The sequence below is a fragment of the Phragmites australis genome, chromosome 5, assembly GCF_958298935.1.
Source record: "Phragmites australis chromosome 5, lpPhrAust1.1, whole genome shotgun sequence".
NCBI lineage: Eukaryota > Viridiplantae > Streptophyta > Magnoliopsida > Poales > Poaceae > Phragmites > Phragmites australis.
This window is the reverse complement of record NC_084925.1, coordinates 4,176,320-4,188,942: the sequence shown is the minus strand read 5'-3', so window position 1 is coordinate 4,188,942 and position 12,623 is coordinate 4,176,320. Positions and strand designations below refer to the sequence as shown.

Below are 12,623 nucleotides of genomic sequence, written 5' to 3'. Positions count from 1 at the left end.
CTCAATGATGTCTAGCCCAAGTTTCTCTAAGAGATCCGCCAACCCCTTAAAGGCATCCAGGAGAAGACCTTGGGTGGTATGCTCGTTCGCCTAGATCTGGAGGTTCTCAGCAGTGAGCACAACTTGCTGATGCTGGAGCTCACCGTACTTTTGCTGAAGCACGAGTCTCGCCTCCTTCTCCTGAGACATCTACCTTTCCAGCTCAGTGCATCTACTCGCTGCTGCTTCCTTGTCGGCAACTAGCTTGCGGACCAAGGTTGGGAAACGGGCAACCATGAAGATCATGTCAGATTCCAGAGCAGGCTCCATGACCGGCTCCGTCGGCACATGAGCCACGATTAGTGCTCCCGGGGCGGAGGTTAATGCTGGAGGAGGGACGGAAATGCCTTGCTATGGCACCAGAGGGGGAGTCACGATCGGGGCCGTAGGAGTTGTTGAGGGCTTGCAACAACAATGGAACCACGGAATCAAAAGGAGAATATGAACTTGGTGTATTCTACACCAACCAGAGAACTCATCGAGGACGCGGAGACATGAGCACGAGCCTGGTCCTCACGAAGCCGGTGGACCGGCTGTTCGAGGAGGATAGGCTTGCGAACGACTCACAAACGCGCTTGGATGTCCAGGATAGACGAGTCCCCCACTAATCTTTTTTCTCCTAAGCGCATACGCTCTGCTGGCAGCAGCCTGACCGCTCCCAGTCTGGGTAGAAGGGGTTTGGTCGAGGGATGTCTGGTCGGTGGGCACCTGGTTAGGGTGAGACTGGTTGAAGCAATGCAGGTCAGCCCCTGCTGGCCAGCGCCAGTATCGAGACCGCCACCCATAGCCTCCGTCTGGCTCTAGACAGTTTGGCAACCTTCGTGACCAGCTGTGCTGACTTCTGTGGCCATGGCCTCGGTAGTCACCTGACGTAATACGTCGACCAGTGGAAGATCCTGATGTAATACGAACTATGAAACCTCAACCCATGGGAAGATCGGGGACCAAAAAGTATAAGGAAAAGCCAGGCATACCATGCAGCAAGCCCTCTCCAAAGGCGACATATCGCATAGCGGAAAAGCGTCTCGTGGAGGTCCATTCTTCCTTGCAGCGGCCGCCATTAGGAGTTTGACCCGCTGATCGACGACATCATCGACCAACTCTGAGATAAGGTAATACGTAAGATACCATATGATCAACAAGCAGACACCATGAAAAGGGATGCGATGTTACCTGTGGAGCTTTCCCGAGTGACATCATCCCTCCCAGTGTACAAATAGGTCAGGTGCTCTCTCCTCCGCAGAGGGTACAATCGGCGCTTGATGAAGTCGTGGACGACGTCCGCTCCCATCAGCCCGGTGTTCACAAGATTCTTGACCGAGGCCACAAGGATCAACAACTCCGTGGTGGGTGTGAGGGTGGTTCCCCAGTCCTCGTGGTACTAATCCAGCCCACTCGGCACATGGATATTATCCATGGTGTCCTCGGTCTAGAGGTAGAATCAGTCCTCCCTCTAGCCCGACCACGAGGACTTAAGGACCATCTGGAGGTATGAGTCGGCGATGCCATCGCGGAGACGAAACCCACAGCTCCCGGTGACCGACTGGCCACCGGCCTGGCCATGTAGAAGTACCTGAAGAGATCGAGGCACCACTTGACCCGATAAAGTTCTCGCACATATGAGCAAAAATGCTCAACATGATAATGGAGTTGGAGTTGAGGTAGAGGTGATACATGTCATAGATGGAAAGGACAGTAGTGAAGAACTCGGAGAAGGAGGGCACAAGATCAGCTAGGAAGAAGGAGGCAAACATCACGATCTCCCCCTCATGAGGAGCAGGCGTGTCCTCCCCAGCGTGGTACCCAGAAGAAAGGCGGTGAGGGAGTAGACGACTCTCGTACATCGCCTTCAGCCTTGCCTTAGTGCACTTTGACTTGGGAAAGTTAGGCTCATTGCCAGTACGCGGTGCCATGGGGTGTCTAGGGGGGCTGTAAAGAAAGCTCTGATGAAGAAGAAGGCGATGGGCATTGCTCTGGGGCTTGGTGACTGGGGACATGGAAAAAAGTTTCGAGAGAGCCTTTGGCTGTCCAACTTATAGGGCCAGTGCGATATCCCAACCGCCGCGACCCCAACCTTTTCGGAATTCGAGAGGCCGCATGGGGAACCAAAATCCTCTCGGGTCCAGCATCAATTAAAGTTTCTCTCTCTCATGTCCTCTCCCATGCACATGCCTTCCTTTTCTCTCTCTTAGGATTCTCTCTCTCTCCGAACGTTTAAACTCCCCTCAGGATGTGGTTTTCTAAGCTAGCCACAAAAGTGGACCATGTCGTCAACCACTCCCTGGGTGAACTCATGTTCACCCAGGGCCCAAATGGTATGACTGGGTCTGACCACGACCACATGACAAACTACTCAGTCTATCGTATCCGCGAGAGAGATTGGGGGCTACTATCGGTGTAAAGAATAATAGAGTCCCTTGGCAGGGGGACCTACGACGGTCAAATATCAACCTTTTTCTACATGTCATGATTGGGCAGGAGCATGGTCCCCCGGCACATCCAACTAGCGACCACATGACCAGTTTCTCCCACCAGTCACCAGGTCTTAGAGGGAAACCCCGCGACCAGTTTTCTCTAGTCGTGGGGCAGGTATGTGCCTAATCAGTCTAATTTTATTATATACTTTTCCACTTAAGTGTTATCTCTTACACAGGTCGTCCTTCTAGCGGACCTAGGCGTGACTGGCACAAGCTTGTCGTGCCCCGTCCCATAGCATTAAACACTACAGGACGACCTAACAAAGCGTGACTGTAGGTTTTGCAAGAGCACAGACGGCGCGTGGGGACGAGACCTGACAGACCAAGCGATAATCATGGAGCAGGCGTGGGACCGAGGGCACAGACCCTATAGAACGCCAGGACAAGTGGAATGCGACCATTCATCGTAATGATGGGCATATGTTAGAAGGATTAGCTAGTCCTGGGTCTAACTTGAGTCCCTATGTAAGTCCTCTCTCCCTCGGATACATAAAGGGAGGGAGACACACAGAAGAAAGAGGGGGGTATTGAGTTCATTCAGACCCATATAAAAAAATACACATGATATAGGGCTACTACCTTAAGGGAGGTTCCAATTTAGATAACTCCTAGTGTTCTTGAGTTCATCACATGCACGCAGCTAGGACATACGGATCTAGGTCACGGATCACGCATCTGTCGTCAAGTATACTTCGGTATCATTGTGAGGAACAACCCTCGAATTTAGTCTTTACTAAACTTTAATCTTCAGTCCTTCGCTCTTCTCTTCAACGCAGTGCAGTACTTAGTACTCTCTCTGTAAATACATATTATTTTAGATAAGACATGATTTTTAATGTATAGTTTTGATCAATATTTTCTATTAGAATATATTTATAATATTTATTGAATTTGTAATTTATGAAAGCATTTTTCAGGATAAATATGCACATATGATTTTTAGTTTCCAAATTAAATATTTTAAAAGCTATTATTGATCAAAGTTTAAAAAATTTGATCTAATATTTTTTGAAACGACATTTATTTATGACCTACGGAGTACAAATTTTACAAGACGCGCTTAAATTCGTTTGTTTTTAGTTTAAACAAGTTGCTTCAGAACTCGGAAGCATTAAACCTAGGCTGCCTCCTTCCTGCTCTGCTTCCAAAGTCGGCCCTGTTCGTACTTGCGCATTAAAGAATGTGGCCTGACATGTTAGCAGTTCGAAACAAACAAACAAACAAAAGCTGAGGTCAGATTTATCAAATACGGAAGCGTCAACGTTACGGCCCCGCAGGTTCATGGCTTCGTATGTATTTCACTTCATTTATTCCTCCAGCATCTGGGCGAGTTGGCATCTTTATGCAATGAGGCAGCTGGAGAAAGCAACGCTAAAGCTTGGTTTGAGCGTAACCTTATATGCCCAAGTTTAGTTACATAGTAGATTTTGAGATAACTATTTAGTTAATTGTCATAACTATCATAAACTATATTTTATTAGTCTATTGGTCTGCACATCGTACACTCAGTTTTTTTTTAATTAATTTTGCTATATTTGTGACTAATAATTTGTTGGATGCACCTTTTTATCAAACCATACTTAACTAAGTTTAGTTTTAATACCATAAGATATGAACCAAATATACCCTAATTTCACAGAAGCAGGCGTGTTGGATAGCATTTGGATTTTGGAGTTGTGAACGTTTGAAATTTCTGCGTTCCAAACGGGATCGATTTTTCTTCCTCTTTTTTCCTTCTCCACTCAGAGACCATTTATCTGCTTTTTATTAACGGCGCCCCCAAACGCAAATGCTTCTTGTTTCTCGGACATAACATCGGAGCGCTGCCCCCGTTCAAATCAGCGAGCACGAACGACTAGCAAAATTTCAAAAATCCACGAAAAGATCCAAAAGATGACCGGAAAAGGCCCGATTCCCGAGACGGCGGCCGTTACCAGTACCAATCACCCACCCCCTCGCCGATTTCAAATTTAAATTCTCCCCTCCAAATCACCACCAATAAACAACAAATTGCTCACCACACCCCACTCGTTCACTTCCACTTCGCTCGCCAAGCTCCCGCTGTCCCGCAAGCCTCCGGAACTGGGCGGGGATGGCAACCACCGCGCCGGCCAAGAGGGAGCCGCTGCGTCCGCGGAGCAACAACGCCGGCGCGGCTCCGGCCGCAGCGAGGCGCGGGCCGGCTTCCGCCGAGAAAGAGAACCGGGGCCCGAAGAATCCCGGGCATGGGAAAGAAGAGGAGGAGAAGCTTGCGACTACTGAGCTGTCGAAGCATGCAAAGCTGGCACCGCCACCGCCGCCGCTGAAGCCGTCGTCGCTGCAGCTCCGCATGAAAGACGAGTCCTCCTCCTCCTCCTCGTCGGCGGTGGAGGCGGCCTTGCTAGTCGGGCCGAGGGGGAGGGAGCTACTCCCGCCGCCACCGCCGGCGTCGTCGTCCTACGAGGCGTGGGACCTCTCCGACAGCGAGTCGGCGCCGGCGTCCTCCTGGGCGACCCTCCCCAACAGGTACGCCGCCGCCGTGCTCCTGCTTTCTCCACCGCCGTTGCAGAACACCGAGCAGCTAGTAATGCTCCCTCCCCTGTTCTTCCAGGGCGCTGCTGTGCAGGCCTCTGCCGCTGGACGTCGGGCGTTGCACCTGCGTCATCGTCAGGGAGGTGGCCGTCGGCGCGAGAGGGGTCGCGCTCTACTCCCTCTACACCAACGTGAGCTCGCCTCCAACCTCATACGGATGACGGATCCAATTCCTTTCCTGGCTCGATTCCAATCTCCACGGCGAGCTCATAGCTTCTTGTTCGTCGCATCGCAGGAGGGGCAGGGGCGGCAGGACCGGAAGCTGGCGGTGGCGCGGCACCGGAGGAGGAGAGGGAGGTCGGAGTTCATCATGGCGCAGAACCAGGACGGCATTTTCTGCACCGCTGACAAGAACTTCCTCGGCACGATGCCCGCCAATCTGGTCGGATCCAAGTACCAAATCTGGGGCCAGGTACAAGCACAACTCAAATCATGCTTCCCCTCCATGCACGCTTCTTGTTATTGATTGGTGTCAATTTCTTGGAGATTGATTATCTCGAACCATTGATGAGCAAGTGTGACTGTGGCTGATTGCAGGGGAACCGGGCCGACGAGCTGAAGAGCCAATCGAAGCGGCTTCTCGGCGTTGTCGCGTAAGATCCAACCTCCATCGGTAACCAATTCAGGTATCAGATGGTCTTTTTCTGTGACGTTTATTGACCCAGTTTTGGTGTCTGCAGGTTTGCCCCTACCATCACAACGCTGACGGGAAGTTTCAGAAGCATAAGGGCATGGATCCCCAAGAACCAGTCTATGCAGCTGAAGACCAACAATTCTGCTCAGGTAAGTTCAGCTGAAACATTTCAAGATCCAGTGGACTAATTTGGAGCCAGTCGTGTGGTTTTTAACTCTAAAAATTTGCAGATTCAGCATATCAGTGGGCTCCCAAAGGATTGGCAGGAGAAGAAGAGCAGAGCTGACCAGCTGTGCTCAAGAGCCCCATTCTACAACAATGTAAGCAATTTCTGACAACTATTTTTGATGCATCTTCTTCAGAGTGATACGTCAAGAGACAAGCTAATGGTATGTATTATGATACTCTCTCTTTGTTCATAGCAGATGACAAAGCGCTATGAACTGGACTTCAGAGAGAGGGCAGGAAGGATGGGGTACAAGGTGCAGACATCGGTGAAGAACTTTCAGATGACTTTGGAGGTAGCATTTCATTTCCTGTTGGTTATCAGAAGAACACATCACCGGTATCTCATTGTTGGAGTGAGACGTGTGGCTGGCATCAGGATCGCAGCATTCATAGCTCATAAGATCAAACAACTTTGCTTGGCAGGAGAATGGAAGGCACACAGTTTTGCAGCTCGGCAGGATTGGAAAATCCAAGTACATAATGGACTTCAGGTAACCATCATCGTCCCCGTTGGTCGACTTCTCTATGATTATGAATGCTGACTCAAGAAGCAAAATTTAACCATGGAAGATCTGTTTGCAGATACCCATTGACTGGCTACCAAGCGTTTTGCATTTGCCTGGCGTCGATCGACTCCAAGCTGTGTTGCACTCTGTGAGATGGGAGAAGTGGAACATGTGTTTATTTTTGCAGCTAAGGTTTCCTTTTTGCGATCCTGTATTCCCAGCCTTCTCACCTTGAGAAAAGGGGTTGAATAATAGATCAAGCTAATATGTGCTTATCCTTGTGCCACTGACGTGTTGTTTGATACCTTTTTTTAATAAAAAAGTATGGTATTATTTACACGAAAATATTCAGCTCCTTTCTCCCCATTCCCTAACCAAATCATCCCTCCCAACACCCTTTGTTTCTCCCGGGACAAGCCAAGGTTGCAGGTCGAGTTCATTTGTTTCAACCCTCATATATGAACCCAAACTTGTCTCGTACTTGTACCCTATGCGTACACCATCAGAACTGATGTTTAGTACATGAGAAACGTAATGCTGGGAAAACACTACAGAAGCATTCTATTTAAATGTTCAGCTACATGTCTTTAAATGTATAAGGCAACGTGTAATATAGGTCTAGTACATGAGAGATAAATTCAACCGAGTGTTTGCATCACAACTTTTCGTAGTCATTTGGAACTTCTGCAGTCTCGATTAATTTGGGTCAGATGTCCAGAAAAAGCTGTCATGATACGAAAGAAAAATCCCTTCAGAAGTGAACTACTTGCTACTAATGTTAGGCAGACATAATCAGAAGATGGCAGAGTTCTCACCAAATGTAAACTATTCCCTCTTAATCTTCCTCACCAGCATGCTCAAGAAGATAGTTTGCAGCTAGCTGCTCATTCCTGTCGCAGGCAAAGAATGCTTCAATGACACGTGGTCTGTCAAACCCCATGGCTTCAAGCTGAAATATATGAAAACAAATGTGATGATAATGTGATTTCAAATGCAGTAAGAAGTTAGAGAGTTAACTATGTTGTATATACCCGTCCAATGGCCACCTGCTCTTCTGGTGTAACATTAAAAGCATGAGGCATTTCATCCCGGTCAGGTTGCTCTAAGAAGTCCCTAGAGATTTTGAGGAAGTAGGGTAGAAGAAATGAGATAACTATATCTATTCATGGAAAATCAGTGAAAGGAATTTATAACAAAATACCATGACCGATGTTCCATGGAATCAAGAGCATGCAAACAACAGAAGGGGGGGTAGCAATTGAATAGAATGCAACAAATAGAGATATACAATAATGTGCCATAGAGGTTATACGAGGTACCGCGTTTTTAATATGTTGCGTAGACATACTTCCTGGTGATAAGAAATCGAAACCGAAACTGGCAGTGATAATTGAATAAACTGAGTTTCTAGTTTAGAATTAAGAATGCAAATTTAGTACAAACAGAATCTTGTAACCCAAGCAAACAAAATGGGAAAATTGAATCAGGCAAGTAAAAGAATGCTTACCCATCGCCACCTTCAAAGGGTTCATTTAGTAATTGAATGAACTCATCATGATTCTCTTGAATCAACCTTAGAATTTGAGGATTCTGCTTGCTCAATTCCTGGAGCATAGGCTATAACATAATAGCAGCACAAAATTTAGGCAGGTGCTACACAAGCCATAGAATGTAATCAAAATAAGAATACAAAACCTGCAAAATTTGTGGATTTGTATGGACCATTCCCCGGAGTGCTTGAAACTGCAATATAATTAAAATGCTATTAATTCAAAACCAGAACGATGAGGATTTTTGGTTTACTTAAAAGAAAATAGGTACAAGTTGTTCCAAAAAGAAGGGTTAATGGGAAGTTTTACAAAGCTCATCCTCACACCATACTGGGCTGGGCCAAGGTCCATTCTAGATGACATTTACAACTTACTAATACATTAGATCATCACCTATATGACTAGATTGACAAGCATTGATGGCCAAGAGGAACCCACGCCCATGGGTACATTGCATATCTAATATAATATTTCTGCGAAATTAATAAAGAACAAACAGAAAATCGTAAACAACAAAATTTAAAATATGAGAACCTGTTGGTTATTTCTAAGAAAATCAAGCGGTCCACCACCAGCACCACCTCCAGCATTGGAACCCCCCTGCCGCATTGTTTAATTGGTCAATACATGCTTCAATAGCAGTCATAATGAATGAACCAAGAAAGAAGTAAACCTGTGGGAAAAGATTTAGTGGAGCAGTGTTTGGAATTCCAGAGAGATCGGCTTCCCCAGTAGGAGTAGGAGCTGGATTGGTTGTGTTTTCTCCTTGAACACCAATTGGAACAGCAACTTCAGCTGTTACGGGAATACCCTAATGTTTGAGAGAAATAAATTTCATCTATAAGCACCAGAAAATTGGACCAATTCAAGAAGTGCAAAGAGGCAAAACAAATACACACAGAGTACAGATATTCAACAGCACGTTCCGGGTTGTTATAAGCGGCACGGAGAGCCCTTTGGACTTTATCTCTGTCCCAACTGCCCCCACCCATCTCCATTAGATGGTTAATCATTGTGTCAAGATTGCTTCCTGACAGTAGATTTGATGCTGCATTGTCATGTGTGTTTGAAGGGGCCCTAACAAAAAGAAAAAAGTAAAATAAGTTTCCGTTAGCAGGCTAAATGCAATAAAAAAGGAAATGGCAGAGTTACTGTATCCCCAACTTTCAGTGGGTTTGGGGCCTAACTTCCTACTGGGCACCTAAGCTTGCTGTTTGAGTGGCTTTTAGTTTTTGTCCATTCCAAAATCTGAACTAATGTTCTACTATTCTAACAGTGTATGTACTTATGTGTTTTGATAATTAGGTTTAACTCATAGCTACTTTCCCTACTGGGCCATATTACATGTTCACAGAAAAGTTGGAGGCTCTATTTGTCTTCTTATCCCTGGCAAACCCACTGTCCATTAGTTCATCCCACAGCTTGTGTGGTCCTGCCACTCTTCAGTGGACCTTTGCCAGCTATGGTCATTTCTGCAAGGTTATATGATTTAGGCCTAGTTTGGCAGGGCTCCAGCTCCTAGATCTATCTCATATCTGGAATTTGTAGGCTAAAATAAAGTGGTTTAAGCCACTATTTTTAGTCTAAAATGGAAACAGTAGCCCACCCAAACACCCCTGGTGCACCTTCAGCTCCACGAATTCACGGAGGTAGAGATACTCAGCTCCAAGAACTCTTGGAGCTAGAGCTCTGCCAAACAGGCCCTTAATGCAGCAAAAAACTTCAGAAAGGCTTCTCTATGAAGGTCAACATCAAGTTTTTCCTTGGGAGGGGTACATAAAGCACGGATTTCGATTTTAAGTGGTAAAAAGAGCATCATAGTACAGATGTGTGATTGGCAGACTGGAAACATACTCAGCAGGAGGTCCTTCAGGCTGAGAAGTTGTAGTTGGTGCCACCCTGCAAAAAGGCATACCGTTAGTTTAAGCAACCCTATTTAAATGAATGAAGAGGCAAAGAAAAAGCCAGCAAGAGACTCACCGGGGTTGAGGAGCTTGTCGTGGAGCATCCAGAGGAGGTGCCTGCCTGGTTGCTGGAGTGCTTGAGGGCTAGTAATGGTTCATGCAGTAAGTACATAAGACGGTAGTTTGTGTTTCCAGCCCCAAACGGAATAACTTTACCTGGGCAGATGAAGCTCCACTTGAACCAGATGTTTTACTCTGCAAAGACAGTAGATAATCATGTCTTAATAAGAAACAGAACAAGAGAAAAGGCATAGAGGGAAAATGTTGAATAATGTAATAATGAGTAATGGTACCAATAGATATATCATTCTTCATTACACGTATTATTCAAGGAAGGCAGCGTTAGAATGCAAATCGTCAAATACCATGTACTCTTTTACTGTGGCATAAAAGGAGTAGTGTGCAGTATAGCTGCTATATAGGACAGACGAATTGTATTAAACTATGTCAGATGATCAACAAAATCGCAAAGCATCAACGCAGACCAAATAATGTTCCAGGAATATTTGTCGTTGGCGAATAACTGTTACATTTCATATCTGAATTTACCTTACTAAGCATGACAACTAGAAACCCATCTTCACTGACTTTATTCTCATCCAATGTACTTTCATCTTTCAAAACCGTCCCGTTGTAAATCAGTAGTTGTTGGCCCCATGGATAGCTATCCTTTCCTTGTATCTCTTCGATGTTCTTCTTCACAGCCATAATCTGATAAAAAAAGTAACAGTTAGAAGAATCTTGACACAAATTTAATGCCAATAGAACCCATTCAACTATGATAACAAAACAGTAAGCAGAAAAGCATTATACATCTATGCCTTTGTTGCACCTGCGTAGCTGATGGTGGAGGGAAGCAGAAGAGATGGAGAAGAACATGGTACCATGAGCCATTAGAAGGAGAAGGTGATGCAAATGGGCCCAAGAGCCAAACAGTATGACAAATCGGACAGAGTGCCTGAGATTATGTGTGGGAAAGGTATAAATAGGGTGTGATACTGGCTACAACCAGTAACACATGCGTCTTGCAATGGGTCCATGGTGTTAGAATGAGCAAGGTACTGGTTACCTCGAGCTACTATACCAACAGAAGTGGTGCAAAAGAAATAAAAATCCTCAATTCTTCCTTTTTCTCACCCCAGTTCTTCCCTTCCTGCCCCGTTTTTTGATTCTTCTCATCGGACCCCAACTTCCTCATTCTTATGAAACTGTGAGCCCAATCCCATGTAACTCCACGCAAGTGGTCTCAGGTTATAATAGCCCTTTTGGTTGATTTTCCTCTAGCAACCCCCTCCTTGTACAGCACTGCCAAACCATTTGCCAACAATACTCTACAACACTAATGCACCGATAATGTGAAGACCTGGTACTTGCCAAATATATGCAATGGCCTGCACATGCAACAGAAACAAGCACCAACAATGGATAGCCACGTGATCCACCTCCAAACCAGTTGCAAGCAATAAGGGAACACAACTATTTGCACGTAACACAAGGAGAAACGGCCAGCCCCAAAGCTAAACCATCCCAATGGCAGCACTAACAACAGAGGGCCCTGAAACGGCCACCTTGCGACACCAAATTTCAAATTCTAATCTAAACCACCAGGAACACCTGCCGCGGACATTATTCTCCGATCTCCAGTACCAACTCCACACCTCCGTCGTCATAAAACCACATCCCCTGCTGCATCTCGTCAACGGCTCCTAACAAAGCATACACAGACAGGAATCCACATCACCAGCAAATGCCAACTCCTCTCGGAATTCTACCCCCTCAGAATGCCGCGGAAATCACTCGCCTCGCGTCGCCTACAACATTGCCGCGACGCTAGCACCGTAAAACCCCGGAATCGCCACACGGTTCGCCGGGAATCGCCGACCCGAATCTCCAGGAGCATGGGAAAAGTTTCAAAACGAAATGGGGAGCGGAGGGATGGGAAGGGACTCACGGTGTCGTTGGGCTGCACCCGTATCTCGAAATGGGTGCCCTTGAGGGTCTTCACCGTCAGCTTCATGGCGGTGGCGGCGGAGGCTCGCCGTGCCGGCGCCGGTGGCGCGGGAATCCGAGGCTCCGCCCCTCCGCTCCAGCTGCGTGGGCTAGGGTTTTAGGGGGAAAACGTCGCGCGGCGGAAGGCTCTAGAATTTGGGGGCGAAGAGAAACCGAGTCGGACCAACGGGTACGTAGGGCCGTAACGGGCCGGCACAGTGGAGTCAGAGCTTTTGGGCCTGTTCGGTCTATATACGGGGACTTTTTTATTTATATATTTTTTTTATTTTTAAAATAGCATAAATATGCGTCCTTTTTATCATGCGGCTTGGAGATCGGACGCCTCACCCGGAAGCTTCACTTCGCTGGCAGTTTAATTAGCTTTTGCTTTAAAAATTTATTTCCTCTCTCTTCTTTTATAAATTAAAAAGTGATTTTATAGAGCTCTTAAAATCACACCAATTTTTATACTAATAAAATAAATAACAGAGAACCCATTTTAACCAATTCCTACTAAAAATCTCTTACAATTTTAAATGAAAAATGCTCCAAATTTAACTATTTTGATGTCTATTTTCGATGTTGCAAGCATTGTCTCCAAATGTTGTAGATGTTGACTTTCGATGTTACAAACGTTATTTTTTGATGTTGTATTTGTAACTAAG

General features: G+C 46.2%; 2 protein-coding genes across 3 annotated transcripts; one reads left to right on the top strand and one right to left on the bottom strand.

The window, feature by feature from the left end:
- Nucleotides 1–4,563: 4,563 nt before the first annotated feature.
- LOC133918488 (tubby-like protein 4) lies at nt 4,564–6,788 on the top strand. Its single transcript, XM_062362384.1, has 9 exons — nt 4,564–5,021; nt 5,107–5,218; nt 5,323–5,499; nt 5,625–5,680; nt 5,768–5,870; nt 5,952–6,041; nt 6,147–6,242; nt 6,373–6,440; nt 6,532–6,788. Exons 1-9 carry the CDS (start codon nt 4,609–4,611, stop codon nt 6,605–6,607), a joined length of 1,191 nt encoding a protein of 396 aa, XP_062218368.1. The 5' UTR covers nt 4,564–4,608; the 3' UTR covers nt 6,608–6,788.
- A 126-nt stretch (nt 6,789–6,914) lies between these two features.
- Nucleotides 6,915–12,121, bottom strand: LOC133918490 (ubiquitin receptor RAD23b-like). 2 transcript variants are annotated; one of them, XM_062362385.1, is made up of 13 exons: nt 11,921–12,120; nt 10,519–10,680; nt 10,126–10,164; nt 9,986–10,053; nt 9,860–9,904; nt 8,905–9,082; nt 8,679–8,816; nt 8,540–8,605; nt 8,151–8,198; nt 7,963–8,072; nt 7,487–7,568; nt 7,271–7,404; nt 6,915–7,179 (listed from the first exon to the last, which is right to left on the bottom strand). In XM_062362385.1, the coding sequence occupies exons 1-12, from the start codon at nt 11,984–11,986 to the stop codon at nt 7,291–7,293; spliced, it is 1,116 nt and encodes a 371-aa protein (XP_062218369.1). In that variant the 5' UTR covers nt 11,987–12,120; the 3' UTR covers nt 6,915–7,179; nt 7,271–7,290. The 2 variants fall into 2 exon arrangements, 1 of the variants encoding a protein (XP_062218369.1); XR_009909774.1 differs by lacking the exon at nt 6,915–7,179 and adding an exon at nt 7,775–7,832 and having other exon boundaries at nt 11,921–12,121.
- Between the last annotated feature and the right edge of the window lie 502 nt (nt 12,122–12,623).